We start from the raw sequence: 14816 nt of genomic DNA, 5'->3' as shown, positions 1-14816 counted from the left end.
ACAGCACAGAGACAGACACATTCACACTCTTATCACAGCTTCTTTTTCTCCTGTCTGCAGCTCTTTTACTGTTAACGGTTCATTCACATGGCATACACACACACACACACACACACACACACACACACACACACACACACACACACACACACACACACACACACACACACACACTTGCACTTCTATGCTTGTGACGACCTTCACTGGCACAATGCAGTTCCTTGCCTTCAGCGCTTACCTTCAAGGTTACATCTAGCTTAATACAACTTGGATCTCGTCTTTAATGTTGTGTCTATTTTCTCTATCTGTTCTTTTGTCCAGACACTTGGTTATAAGTTATATATATGATGGTAAAACACCATAAAAATAGGTTCTACCTTAAACCAAGATTTTCCTTATACTGTATCATCCAACCAGGTCTAGGTTCTATACTAATAACATGAAATCCACAGACAACATGCACACAACCTGTAGTCAACAACTGTATCTTCTGCTGAACTGTCAGGACTTTTGTGACTCTGTGATGTCACAAGCAGTTGATGAGCTATCCTGCCCAGCATGGCCCACCCAGACCCAAAGTCCAACCTCGCAGGATTTAATTCCTGTGTTTACCTGATATCTGCTTTATTTCTCAGAAACTGATCAATTAACAAATGGTAGTTGCCAGAGGAGATATGGAGGAGATATAGAACTACAGTACACATACACATAGATATTCAAAGCAAATGTGGTCTTTGACCCTAAAAGGAACCCTTATGACCTCATCATCCAAAATGTCTAAAACTCACATTGGTCATCACAAACACAGAAGTACAACACAAGTACTGTACAGGGGCAGGTTTATCAGATTTCTTCACAGCTTCAGGTAGAGAACAGCATATTCATAGATGAGGGAGGTTGTCTTGTATCGATAATGCATGAGACAGAAGGAGAGGGAGAGAGACATGCAGCAGCAGGAAAACACCAGTCACCAGGGAGCCACGGCTCCAACTTTCAAGTCCAAAACACACTGTCACACACATCATATAGACAAATAAGAGGAACTGTGACACTGCATGTCAATAAATCCACACAGCATCCTAACAATCTGCTCTCGGAGCGACGCCTCGATTCAGAATTTTTCTCCTATTAATTTGATTCCTCGCCCCAAAACAATCTCACCAGGAAAGGTCTGTTTTAAAAAAAAACCTTTATACTTTCAGAACTGGCAGTTTGACGAATCTGAGTATTGGAGTTTCTCCTTGCCCTGTGACAGTTGCAACACCACAGAAGACATGCTTTCAGTTGACAAGTATAGCCTGGATATGCCAAGCAGCGGAGTGAGAAAAAAGATTGCGCTCTTCTGGGGTGTCGATAGTTGGGCATCTCAAAAGAGCTGTGTGAAGCAGAATTGAACACGCACCCCTACAGTGCCAGTATGTTTTGGGCTGAACACAAAAGCACTCCTGCATGGAAACACACTTCAACACGAGGAAAAGATAATATGACAGGAAACACAAACAATGATGGAAAAACTGATTAGGAACAAATGATGAGAAATTTGGCCTTGACATTTTAAAATGTTTACAACCTTTCTCCCTTTTGACAAAAATCACACAACACAACACAACTTCTACAACTGTTGTTTGCTAAATAAGAGGAAAATTGTTAGTCTCAAAGGTCCATGACTCTGAGTTTTCAACCAAACTGGATCCAAAGTGGATTCAGCTTTTTGAACCTACTGTACTACTGAGTTCACACACAGCTGAAACACTATGGGGTTTAAAGCTCACAACATTTACTGTACAATAGCAGGGATGTATGGAACTACTTTTTGTCAACATGTCGTGAATTCAATTGAGAGTAAAGACTAGGATCCAGCTTGATGCAATCACTACTTTTATCACACATGCACATTTGCTACACAAAGGATCTAAATGTTTGCAGAAAGCCCCCAAATGACCCAACAAACCTGCCAAAACCTGTATCCGTGGTCTTGAAACTGAAGAAGACAATGAGAGAATGACACAGAGATGTATAAGGATGGGTTCGTCACTCAACTGGAAATAACCTACACCGCTGAGCATTCATCATTTCAACTGTCAAGTGTCAGTTCATCTCAAAAATGAAGAGAATAAATACTTTCGAAGGTTGGACAGAAGAAGGACATGTTACAGACTGAGGCAATAATGACGACAAGTTTGAAAACTGTACAGCGCATTTTAAATGTGTACTGTAGGAGATGGAAAAGACAAACAATAAATGAAGTTATGATGATTATGAGTTTCTATTAAAATGTGAAAACTGATGCTGGTGATTTCACCTGTGTCACATTCAACAATTTAAATGTTGTTCTTTAATGTGACATTATCTATTAAGAAAATGTCACGTTCATTCAACTTCTACCAAATAATTTGTTGTTATTGTTATCTGCTGAAAGGGGATAGAAATAGAAATTAATAGTTTGCTTTTCTCTTGAGATCATTCTTTTCATTCTATTGTTGGATAAATTTGGGAGATGTCGGTGTTGGGTAGAAGTTAATAACTGTGACCTGAGATGCAGCTGTCAGGGCTCTGTTTTTGTGATGCAATGCCACTCTGCACAAACTGGAATAACAAGTGCGTTTTTAATGAACACAGCATGAAGAGTGCAACAGTGGTGCCATTGCAAACATAATGGAATTAGGAGGAAATTGCAGTTGCAGGGGAGCACATGGCACAATAGTACAGGAGCAATTTCAGCTAATTTGAACACTGCATGTCGTTAGGATAGAAAATTTTAAATGATTAACTTAGAGTAAATAAATAAATTGTTTTAATAGATGAAAGATGGCAAAAGCGGTAAAGTTATGTAGTAACAGTTGAACTAATGTGTTGCTGTTGATAAATGGGAGCTACCTCAGACAAAAAACACTGCCTTACTGTAGATGATCAGATATAGTCTGCAGTCTAAGCACAGACTATGGCCCATGTTTACCTTAAAGGGAAACGTAACATTGTTATGGCAACATACATACATGCACACATAGTGCATGTAAAAGCCCTTTGCAAAATGAGATGGGAAACCACAAGGGTCTGGACTCGGTCCAAACTCTTTCCATTATTGTGAGACCATTTCATTATTAGTTAAAATATCACTCTACTGAATCAGTGTATTCAATTCATGTTTTATGCTGACGACACCATTACATCGCCCACTAATTCTACTAACAAACCTCTTACCCATCTTCTCTTCTTTACCTGTGATTCTCTGGTTGTCACTTTTTAAACCTGAGCCTTGTTTTAAATGACCGAAGACTATGTGCACAATCACCTCTACATCCAGTTGTGTCTTTGACTATCCAACTCTAATGTCTTTTGACATTACAACTTTATGTTACACCTATCAATACTGAGTCAAAGGCAAAGTAGTCCAGTGGTTAACATTGCCTAATGCACTGATACTAATATGTGCTTTCTAATCCAAAATTACTAAATTAATTTATTCAAAGCACCGGTAGCTCTTCAGCTATTTCACAACCTGAGACATTATCTTTATCTTTAAATCATCTTTAAAGATAAAAATGAACTTTTCTTCCACACAATCACAAAAACAGAGCCCATTGAATTCATAACAACCAATGGGCATGAGTATTGTTGTGTGTGAGTGTTTCAGTGTCTAATGTCAGTTTACACCACATGTGAAAAATCCATCTTGAGTAACTTTTGACACCAGGTGTAGTTTTGAATGATCCCATTTGAGAGAAATGATCAAACATATATGTTCACAATTGAATTGACATCAGACAACACAGTCAAGAAGATACATGCAACAGCTTATGAATTATACAGCAATGCCCCACTGAATGTATTTCCAGAGCATACTACTAACGTTAACCAATGAAAAGGCTTCATGGGAGTTCAAAGATTGTACATTCGAATCTGGGAACATCATGATTTCTGATACATAGATTGAAGTGGAATGTCTAAACAACTATAAGCATGTGATATGTGCAACAGGACAGAAAAATATCCTTCAGTATTTGGGGACAAAAAAATTGCATGATGGAAGAGAAGATGAAGGAAGAAGAGGGGTCTTTAAAAGTGAGGGGAGGATGCAGAGCACAGTCACCACAGTGACCGTCTGCACAAATGACAGCTGGTTTCTACTCCTCAGAGCAGATCCTCTGATGTGTTTATGTGTGTGTCTTGTATGCATTTATACTAGATCTGGACTGATTCTGGATTTTGAAGTTGATACTGGTGGAGAAAAACTTTAGAGTGATTTTAAGAACTGTAACAAAATTAAATTCATAATACCAATGCACAGCTGTTCCATTGATTTGTGCCTCTATGTCAACATACTTGCTTCAGGCATACATAATATAGCCAAAAGTATGTGGACATAATGGCATATATTTTGTCTCAGGTTATTCTCCCATTAGTTCCAGTTGGAGGGGATTTTAAGTGTTCCCCAGTGTTGTAGTAACAGTCAGTGATGTGTTTGTGCACAAATCCAGGTCCAGACAGAAGCACTTTTCCCAGTTTGATGTGGGGGAATTTGACTGAGCTCAACCCCATCCGACCCCTGTGGGATGAACTGAAACAGCCTGACCTGATCACCCACTGGCGTTAGACCACACTAATGATCTGGTGCCTGAAAGGAATCAAATCTCTTCAGCCAGAGAGTGGAGGCTCTTGCATCAGGGGATAATGCCCATGGTTTTGGAATGAGATGTTCAGCAGTCACACATGGGTTTTAATGGCTGGGTGTCCTCATACTTTTGGCCACGTAGTGAATCTGTGAAACCCAATATCAACCGATTGTATCAGCCAGCATATATATCAGTCTGGCTCTAATATGTACTGTACATGCATGAGGGAGCTGGGGGAGGATGGGAGTGAGTAATGGAGGGAAGAGAGCTGGAGGAGAGGGGGGAGGAACAACTAATTCAATAAGCTTTTTCTCCCTTGGTATATCATCATATTCTCTCTCCCCATGCTCCTCTCCTTCTACCTTTGTCCTTCTCTGTCTCATTACTGCATCCTCTATCACCCACCCTCCACCCACCTCTCCACTCATTGCTCATCCCTCCATCACTTTCTCGATTGCACTTAAGACTCATTCTTTTCCCTCCTTTCCTTCCTGTCTGTATTCCCTGCTCCCCTCCATCTCTTCCTCTCTCCCCATTTCTCCCTCCATCCTCCCCTCCTTCCTTGAGGATTAGCGGGCCCAGCGCAGGGAGCGGCGGTGGTGGGTTGCAGCTGCGACTGTGTGTGCCGACCTCTGTTTACTCTGATAATAGGGATTGGAAGCGTGCTGCTTGGCTTCCATGCAGCACCCACGGGGACTTCATTAAATCAATCCTGAAAACAAGAGTCATGTGAGGCCAAACTCCCTCACAAGCTCCTGCCCTCACCCCAGCATCGTTCAAACAATAGCAGCAGGTTTACATTGTTTAAGTGACGACAACACATATCTCTGAGAACACATGGGCATGTACAAGTGGACTGAAGATAACTGCTGTATAATAATAAAAAAGGGGGGGAAACTGCAGAGTGTCAGGAATGAATCAGAACACACACAGCATACTGCAGCTTTCTGAGAAGTCAAGAAAAGAAACTGGCTTTTACTGAATGAGAAATGCAGCTGAATACAAAGAGGGAGTCCACTGTATATAGTCAGACTGCAACCAGGCTAAATGGCTGAAACAGCAGCAGCTTTTCCAGTAATTGCACTAAAATGTTAAAACAGTTGGAATGAAAAAAATTGTATCAATGTTTGAAAATAGTTTGTTTCCAAAATGTATATTAATTTTTGGCTTACAGAGCAGTAAAATTAGTTTAAAATCATTCATTTTGTTAGCCCATCACTTTGGGCCTGATTTAATATAACTTATTTTTAACCTGTATTCAATTTATAGGGTTACAACAGTTACACATTAGCTGACAGTTACTGTAGTACAACCTACGAGGTTCTGGGGAAGCAGAGTTTGGGGCTTGATTTTTTACTTTACATTGGCTCATTATAGTGGTTCAAAATGTTAAGTGACTGATGACAGTAACGTTCTTCCAGTTTGCAGTGTGAGGAATTTTGCGGACTTGTTGAATTTGCGTTACAGTTACAGCAAGATTATAAATTCCTGGGTGGACTGAGAAATGATTGTCTTACATTTATCTGTTTTCATTTTTACTGCTAAACAGGATGTGAACTGGTTGCTATTTAGAGTTATATAAAAAATAAAAACATTTGAAGCAACTGCCCAAACAGGAGGTTGGACACCGGCTAAGCCTACACACTAAAGATGCCGGAGCTGAAAATATAAAATGCCATCTCTCCTGTGTCTGACAAAGTCAGAGTTAATCAACAAAGGTCTGCAAACTGAAAGCTACAGAGCCACAACCAGTAGAAATCCTTATTCTATTACAGTAAATCCTGCACATTTCCTTTGAGCTTATCACATATTTTTGTCCAAACAGTCAGTGATGTCCTGTGAGTCTCAGCAGGGAGACGCTCCTCTGCCTCAAGCTGTTTATCTTTCAATTCTCACAATTTTACCAGGAGATTACTTTAGGTGTTTTGAGAGAAGGAACATCATTTCTGAGCCAAAAATAAAGTCTGGATCCAACAAAGAATTTTCTCTTGTTCTTAACAAGCTGCAAACCTGTTTTACATCAAACAGCTAAAATTGTCTGTTTGAAAAATGGTTGCTGTCTTTGCTTTTGATATACTGTAATTCAACACCTTCTGAAACACAAAGTGACATTATCTGTAATGAATGGTAGATTGCCTATTTACTTACTGATATTCAGCTCTGGAAAAATCTGAAATTATTTGACACCTTTCAGAACATTTTTAGACGCAAATGAGCTTGAATGTTACAGCAGATGTTATTTGCAGAGAGCAGTGTGCTCAGCCCGATGTGCTCGGCTGGCTGGAAGCACCATGTGGACGTCAGACTCATCTCACACTTGTCCATCACCAGAGACTGATGCGATGCTAATGATGGCGCAGACTGATGTAAGACTTGCCGCCATGGCAACAGCCGGCTGCTTCAAAGATATTGAGTTGTTACCTCTGTGGTTTAGGCATGGTGGAGATTAGTGAACTTAAACTTACTTGGTTAGGGTTAAAGAAAGATCATGGTGATGATCAAAGGAGACAGGATGCTAACAGCAGCCAACATCCTCCCTAACAAAGCTGAACTACACTATATTACCAAAAGTATTCGCTCACCTGCCTTTACTCATTCTATGAACTGAAGTGCCATCCCATTCCTAACTCATAGAATTCAATATGATGTCGGTCCACCTTTTGCAGCTATTACAGCTTCAACTCTTCTGGGAAGACTGTCCACAAGGTTGAGGAGAGTGTTTATAGGAATTTTTTACCATTCTTCCAAAAGCGCATTGGTGAGGTCACACCTGGGGCCAGGCCAAGTGATTAGGACACCTGATTCTGATCATTTGAATGGGTGAGCGAATACTTTTGAATGGGTGAGCGAATACTTTTGAATGGGTGAGCGAATACTTATTATACAACAAGTAGTTCCGACCAAGCAATCTGATTGGTCTATAAGACATTTAGAACGTGCTCAAATCAGCATTACAGCAGGGCTGACTCATCACTGAAAATATTACTTCGCCATGTCATGTTGTTTACACATCTCCATGGCAACATGGATTTTTCCCCCTTTTATTTTCAGAAACGTCATTTATTACTCGTGAAAATAAATCACAAACTACACTGACCTCCTGTAGGTTGTTCCTGTCAGCTGCCAAAGTCACATTTATAGAACAATTATTTTATTTTATTTTTTGTTAATATATTGTAAACCTCCCCGTTACAGCCGAGAGGATTGTCTCCCTCCCATGTTACAAAGTCGGAGAGTTGTGATCGCGGTGAATATGTTTTTAAAATATGGCCTGGAGCCGAATATTTCATTGGATAAAACGGAGGTGATTACCTGTATGTTTCTCTCTCTCCCTCTCTCTCGCTTGCGCCTTTTGGGCTTTTAAATAGTCTGGAGTAATCGTTTGGCTTTCTCTATCAGCTGTGTCGGCGACACCGCGCTATAACTTCATTTACATGCAGAGTTTGCGGTTGTAGAAGCTACATCTGTGAAAAGAAAAAACCGGCATCTTTGTTATAACTTGGGCGAGTTTGTGCAGTATTGATTTAGTTCGGGAAAGTCCGAGACCGCGTTAAAACATGAACGTCAGCTCAGAGTTCACTCATCTGGGACTAGAAAATCATTTCTGTTGCTAGGTCGTTACTAAGGTTCGGACTATTTGCTGTAGAGGTGAACTAGGTTCCATTACACATAGGAGTCTACTGACGTGACTGATTGTGTTTCAGTTATTAGTCAGACCCCATTTATTTCCATGGAAACGGGAAGCACACTCGCAAAAAACTTTACATTTTGAGAGCAAAATGTCCATCAACATGAATATTTATTTAATTATACGCTTTATTTTGTTGGTAATTGTTGTATAATCGCAATATTACCCGAGAGGGTGTGCTTTAACGTAATTTGAGCACTTCGGTGATGCTTGCGGACCTCGGCGCAAGCGCCTCGGTCCTGACCGCATCACCGTCGTGCTCAAATGACGTTAAAGCACACCCTCTCGGGTAATATTGCTTAAGTATTCGCACCCATTCAAATGATCAGAATCAGGTGTCCTAATCACTTGGCCTGGCCCCAGGTGTGACCTCACCAATGCGCTTTTGGAAGAATGGTCAAACATTCCTATAAACACTCTCCTCAACCTTGTGGACAGTCTTCCCAGAAGAGTTGAAGCTGTAATAGCTGCAAAAGGTGGACCGACATCATATTGAATTCTATGAGTTAGGAATGGGATGGCACTTCAGTTCATAGAATGAGTAAAGGCAGGTGAGCGAATACTTTTGGTAATATAGTGTACTTCCTGCTTTGCTCCTGTAACAACAATCATTATTCATGTGACCACAAGAGGTCAACGTGGGTCACACAGTAGGTCGATGACGGGTCTGCAGCGTTTGTCATTATCTTAAATTATTCTAAGAATCTTCCACTCAGCTTTCAGGATAATAGGTTGAAAAAGATTCTGGTTTTGGATCTTATTTTCATAGTTTTTGTATCTCTGGAAGTAATAACACTGCACGCTTCAAGTGTTATTTGTCTTATTTTATTCTAAACGTGACTCATTAAACAAGAAAGAAGACAAATGCAGCAAGTCCACATTGTGTCCTCATCAAGTGAAACTCTGGGATCTGGGAGAAGACATAAATAAATAACAACTAAAAATAAGGTAATGAATAAAAATGTAAAAGGCCGGGGGAGGTTGTTAAAAACAAACTGATGAAACTTTGTTGGAATCAATGACACAGGGCCAATGAAAAACTATTACCCAGTTGTGTCTCATAAACATAGATAGAAGTCTACAGACTGACTTCCTGGTTAAGCTTTGCAATTAAGACATTTCCAATGCGTACACTTTTGGCAACATCTGAGATAACATCTTGTTTACAACACCGGCTTGTATGTTGTGTCCTGCTGGACTTCATAGTGGCAATGTTGCTTTTCTTCCCAGATCCTGGTAATAAAATATCGTTTGTGAATTCAATATTTTAAGAGATGAGATTGACTAGGAAAATGTGATCCAAGTTTAAATGAAACCAAATTATCCTTTCGGGGCTTTTAGCTATAAAATCGTTTTTCCTACTGAACAGCGCAAAGCAATAAACATTACCTCAGACCTCACAGACCAGTTGGCTGTGAACTAAACACCTGCACAGACATTACAGTAAATATGTGTTATATAATAAAAAAAATAAAAAACAAAATGTGATCACGTGATCAACCTGCTCGGCCGTACAGTGTCTGCGTGATGTGAGGTGATGGGGAGAGAAAGGAAATGTGTGCGTGCGTGTGTGTGTGTGTGTGTGTGTGTGTGTGTGTGTGTGTGTGTGTGTGTGTGTGTGTGTGTGTGTGTGTGTGTGTGTGTGTGTGTGTGTGTGTGTGTGTGAGAGCTGAGTCAGATAGGGCTGGATGCCAGGTCTTTGATAATCTGCAGCCAGCCCAGAATCATGAGGTGTTCCTGTCATTAGAAAACACGGGGCTCCTGCTGAGAGTGATATCAAAGGGCTGCAGTCGGCACTGCTTCTGTGCCAGCTACCTGCTGTGTCAACACGTCTGTCACCACCACCACGCCGGGCCAGAGATCACACACAGAGACGAGGAGGAGAGGAGACACTGCGAGTGTGTGTGTGTGTGTGTGTGCGTGTGTGAGTACAGTACATGTTTGTCTGTGACGACTTATGGATGGATGGGAAGGAGAGAAAAGAGCGGTCAGAGAGCAGGACAGGTTAGAGAGTGTACTCACTGTCCTCCAAAGAGCTGCATGCCCAGCAGAGCAAAGACCACGATGAAGAGGAAGAGGAGGAAGAGCAAGCTGATGATGGACTTCATGGAATTGAGGAGTGAAACCACGAGGTTCCTCAGCGAGTTCCAGTATCTGAGAGGGAGCGGCAAACATAGAGAGAGGCTCAGAGGAGTGATGGATGGGACACGAAATAACACTAAACAACATAACAAAGCTAGAGTAAATTTAATGAAATTTTAATGAAATTTAATGAAAAATATCTGATACAGGATATAAATCCTTTACATCAGACTCAAATAAATAACAACATACAAAAATTAAACACAAATATACCAACTCATACATAATCACTAAAATACATATAACAAAATAATCCCCAACAATCTCAAGAAAACTACAAGAGAAAAACAAAAACAAGAAAGAGAAAAAAAACAAACACAAAACATAATAATTCATACCCTTGCCCTGTAATTATATAAAAAGTCCTTGTTTGACCAACATTGATCGAGTCTATTTTTAAAAGAGTTCACTGATGGAGCCTGTACTACGTCCTCAGGAAGCTCGTTCCAAACTCTTACAGCTCTCAGTGCAAAAAAATATTTTCTTTTGTCACAACGACACCTTTTTGGTAGGAGTTTTAAGGAGTTCCCTCTTAGCTCATAACTATTATTCCAGAAACTAACAACCGGCTCCACTGTGGGATCATATATTTTATGTACAAGTTTATACACCTCAATCATGTCACCTCTATACCTCCTATAGACAAGAGTTGGCAGTTTTAAGTGCCTTAATCTTTCTTCATATGACATCACATTCAGACCTGGAATTAATTTGGTTACTCGTCTCTGAACTGCTTCAATTTTTTCAATATATTTTACTTTATAGGGACACCAGACAGAGCTAGCAAATTCAAGATGAGATCTCACCAGAGCTTTATACAATGGTAAAACAATTTCCTTACTTAAGTTTGTGAAGGTCCGTTTTATTATGGCCACCCTTGAGTTCGCTATTTTTATTTTATCACAAATGTGTTTTTGAAATTCTAGTGAGCCATCAACCACCACACCTATATCTTTTTCCTCCTCAACTTTATGGACAAGCACATCTCCAACCCGGTAATTAACACAGTTGTTATGCCCTCCTCCAAGTTGCAGATATTTACATTTCTCTGGATTTAATTTCAGTAACCAGGTATCACACCAGTTACTCACGCTATTAAGATCTGCTTGAAGTTGGGCTGTGTCTGTGTCCCCTGTAATTGTTCTAAATATTTTAGTATCGTCCGCAAAAAGGTATAAATCAGAATCAGATTGTATCACACTTGGCAAATCATTTATATACAGGACAAAAAGAACAGGTCCCAGTACTGAGCCCTGTGGGACTCCTGATACCACAGGTTTCCAACTAGACATAATTCCATTTACCCTCACCTGCTGTGTCCTATTATACAAAAAGTCCTCTATCCATTTTATAACTCTCTCATCTAAACCGTAAGATCTTATCTTTGTAAGTAATCTTTTATGTGGGACTTTATCAAAGGCTTTTTGGAAGTCCATATATATACAGTCAACCCCTTATCCCCTTATCCAAAGCTGCTGTCCATTTATCCAATACTGTAAGAAGCTGAAGTGTTGTTGATCTTCCGGATATAAATCCGTACTGCTTCTTACTAAAAAGCTTGTTGGTCTTCATGTGATCTACAACATAATTTCTAACTAATTTCTCCATTGTCTTACAAATTACCGATGTCAGACTAACTGGTCTATAGTTTTCTGCCCTTGATTTGTCTCCTTTCTTAAAAATAGCACTAATTTGGGCCTCTTTCCATTCACAAGGTAAAGTTGACTTTTCAAATGATCTATTAAATAACATTGTTATGGGTTCTACAATTACACTTGCCAACTCCTTTAGAATCCTAGGATGTATCCCATCTGGCCCTGGTGACTTATTGATGTCAATATCCTGTAAAAGCTTATGTACATCCTCACTAGCAATTGTAAAGTGTTTCGTTTGGACATTCATTTTTGGAAGTTCAGGCATGTGCCCATCAGGTTCAGTCACAAATACACTACTAAAATAATCAGACAAAATGTCTGAGAAAAGAGAGAGGAAGAAGCAAACGGAGGAGGAAGAGAGGCCACACTGGCAGTACCAGCTGTGGGGAGCATAAAACAAATCAATGCGTCAGGGTCTATAGCTGCCAGTTCCACTGAATCACAGGATTACAGCTCATCTAATGATATAAAGGGATTTCCATCAAACTCTAACAGGATTGTCAGTTCAGAGAAAAGGAAATTAAGACAAAAGTGATGCTCCTGTAACAGAAAAACCTCGAATCCCTGAGATGCGGAGTTGTAATCACGTCACAGAAATCCTGAACATTTAATCAAGTCAAGTGCATTGGGTTTTAGATCAGAGACGTGCTCATTAGTTGTACTTACAGCGACCACTAAGTGACTGTGGCTGTGATATGGCCCTTTTAATCAAAGACTGTTTTTGCATGGTTCTCACTTGTTTCATTTTTAATGCTACTGCACTGTCATGGTTACGCATATCATATGCTGTTATTTTTAGAGGAGGTCAAGCTACTGATATAACACAGAATGCTCGTCTCTGGTCTATATTCTTAACTTACATGTTAGTAACAAACTGAATGAAATGAGAGAAGAGACATAAGAACCATGTTTATGAGCCTTAGATGTGTTGCTGGGCTTCAACCCACTGATTATTAGCCCTAAGCCTCAGCTCTGTCAAAAATGATTAAATTACCAAAAAAGGAGGTTTGGGAGAGTTCCCAGCATGCTTTGGTTGATGTAAACAGGATGTTTTCACATAGTCAATCTCTGTTTTTGTCGTCTTATGAAATGTCAGCAGTCACTGTAAGTGTTCTTGATCTTATAGAGGAGACCTTAGGACTTAGGCTGACTGGTGTGCTCACTAAGTATCCCAGAATGCATTTCATGGTGACAGGGAAGAAATTTAAATCAGAGTCACAGCTGTTATAACTATCATCTTGTGAATAATAATATTATTATATAATATTTTTCAGCCAACAATGTAACCATTCAAATTTAGAATGGTCAAACCCTATTAGGCATTTTCATTTTGCAAATTGACTTTAAAGGGGACATATTATGGAAATATCACTTTTTGAAGGCTCTTTAACATATATCTGGGTGTTTGTCTTGCCTTCCAGCCCCCAAAATGCAAGAATTGACAAAAAAATCTGTAATATGCAGGCTCTCTAGGTTGAAATCCACGTGGTTTTATGAGCTGTTCTCTCAGTTGTCTTCCAATGATGTAACTAGGTTTCAAATTTGCATAATACCACTCCTACCTGGTTATTTTGTGGATAGGGGGCATAGTATGTCTCCTTTAACTGAATATTTTACTTGTAACATGAAAAGGTATGCATTCATCAGTGATACAGGTATCAGTCAAAAGTTCTACTTTGATTGCATCAGTGTATGAATGATGTGTTTGTGTCTGATTTATGTCACTGAGTAAGAAATTCACAGCTTAAAATAATCAGATCTTTTTTTTTTTAATCCCAAAATGAGATATTATCTTTAAAGGTTGACAGTTGTAGATCTGTTAAAGAATGGAAACAAGGATCTTTGACTTCATGTGTTTCATGTGTGCATGTTCTCTGATGTTAACTCACTTGGTGACTTTAAATATCCTGAGCAGTCGCAGTGCTCTGAGCACACTGATACCAAATGATGCTCCTGGTTTTATCATGTCCCAGATCACCTCAAAAATACTTCCCACGATCACCTGGAGAGCAGAGCAGAGGGTAACATTATTAGTCATCATCTATTTCAAACATTTAAAGCAGTTTAAAATGGATCCAATCTTTCTCTAAACCTAAAGGATGACCAAACAGAACTGGCACTGACTTCTGATGTTCTGATCTGTTTGTGAGTGTAACAACTGACAGTAACTTACCCCAAAATCAAAGCAGTTAAAGGAGGAATGGAAATAGTTTCTTGCTCCGAGGCCGTACATCTTCAAGGTCATCTCAGTCAGAAACAAACCCAGGAACACAAACTCTGCTGTGTCTGTTTGCCACGAGGACAAAACCAAGAGAATGGAGTTTTACACATATTTCATATGACTGAGTGTGTGTGGGTATGTTGTCTATGTGTGACTGAGTACGTGTGACTTACAGAGGGCCCTTGTAAGCCACTCAGGTTGGTCATAGTGAACTATGGCCACACACAGAGTGTTGAGTCCCACCAGACACAGAACGATCCAGTAGAAGCTCTGAGCCTTCACCATGCGGCGGATGAAGAAGCGGGTCCGTTTCTCCTTACGGCGGAAGTACGAGGAACTGTCCATTTTGCTGCCGCTTTTCACGCTGGCTCGGCCGAACGGAGAGCCGGGAGGGGCTGGGAGAGATGACGAAGAGGCGGGAGGAACAGAGGACATGTGGGTTAAATATTTGTCAGCTTCCAGTTTACACAGTGAATCACTGTGTGTGTGCTTTCTTT

The 14816-nt window shown here is 40.0% G+C and overlaps 1 protein-coding gene across 1 annotated transcript in view; it reads right to left on the bottom strand.

Moving 5' to 3' along the window:
* Positions 1–14816, bottom strand: part of cacna1bb (calcium channel, voltage-dependent, N type, alpha 1B subunit, b) — a gene marked incomplete at both ends in the record, with an annotated part of 162452 nt that overhangs the window by 59779 nt on the left and 87857 nt on the right. Inside the window, 4 exons of the mRNA XM_083983117.1 lie at positions 10324–10455; positions 13988–14100; positions 14272–14384; positions 14493–14714. Of these exons, the coding sequence (XP_083839243.1) occupies positions 10324–10455; positions 13988–14100; positions 14272–14384; positions 14493–14714 (580 nt within the window). The remainder of the gene's footprint in view (positions 1–10323; positions 10456–13987; positions 14101–14271; positions 14385–14492; positions 14715–14816) is intronic.

Source organism: Trachurus trachurus (assembly GCF_905171665.1).
Source record: "Trachurus trachurus genome assembly, chromosome: 12".
Classification (NCBI taxonomy): domain Eukaryota; kingdom Metazoa; phylum Chordata; class Actinopteri; order Carangiformes; family Carangidae; genus Trachurus; species Trachurus trachurus.
The sequence above is the reverse complement of the archived record's forward strand: the minus strand, read 5'-3'. Positions and strand labels throughout refer to the sequence as shown.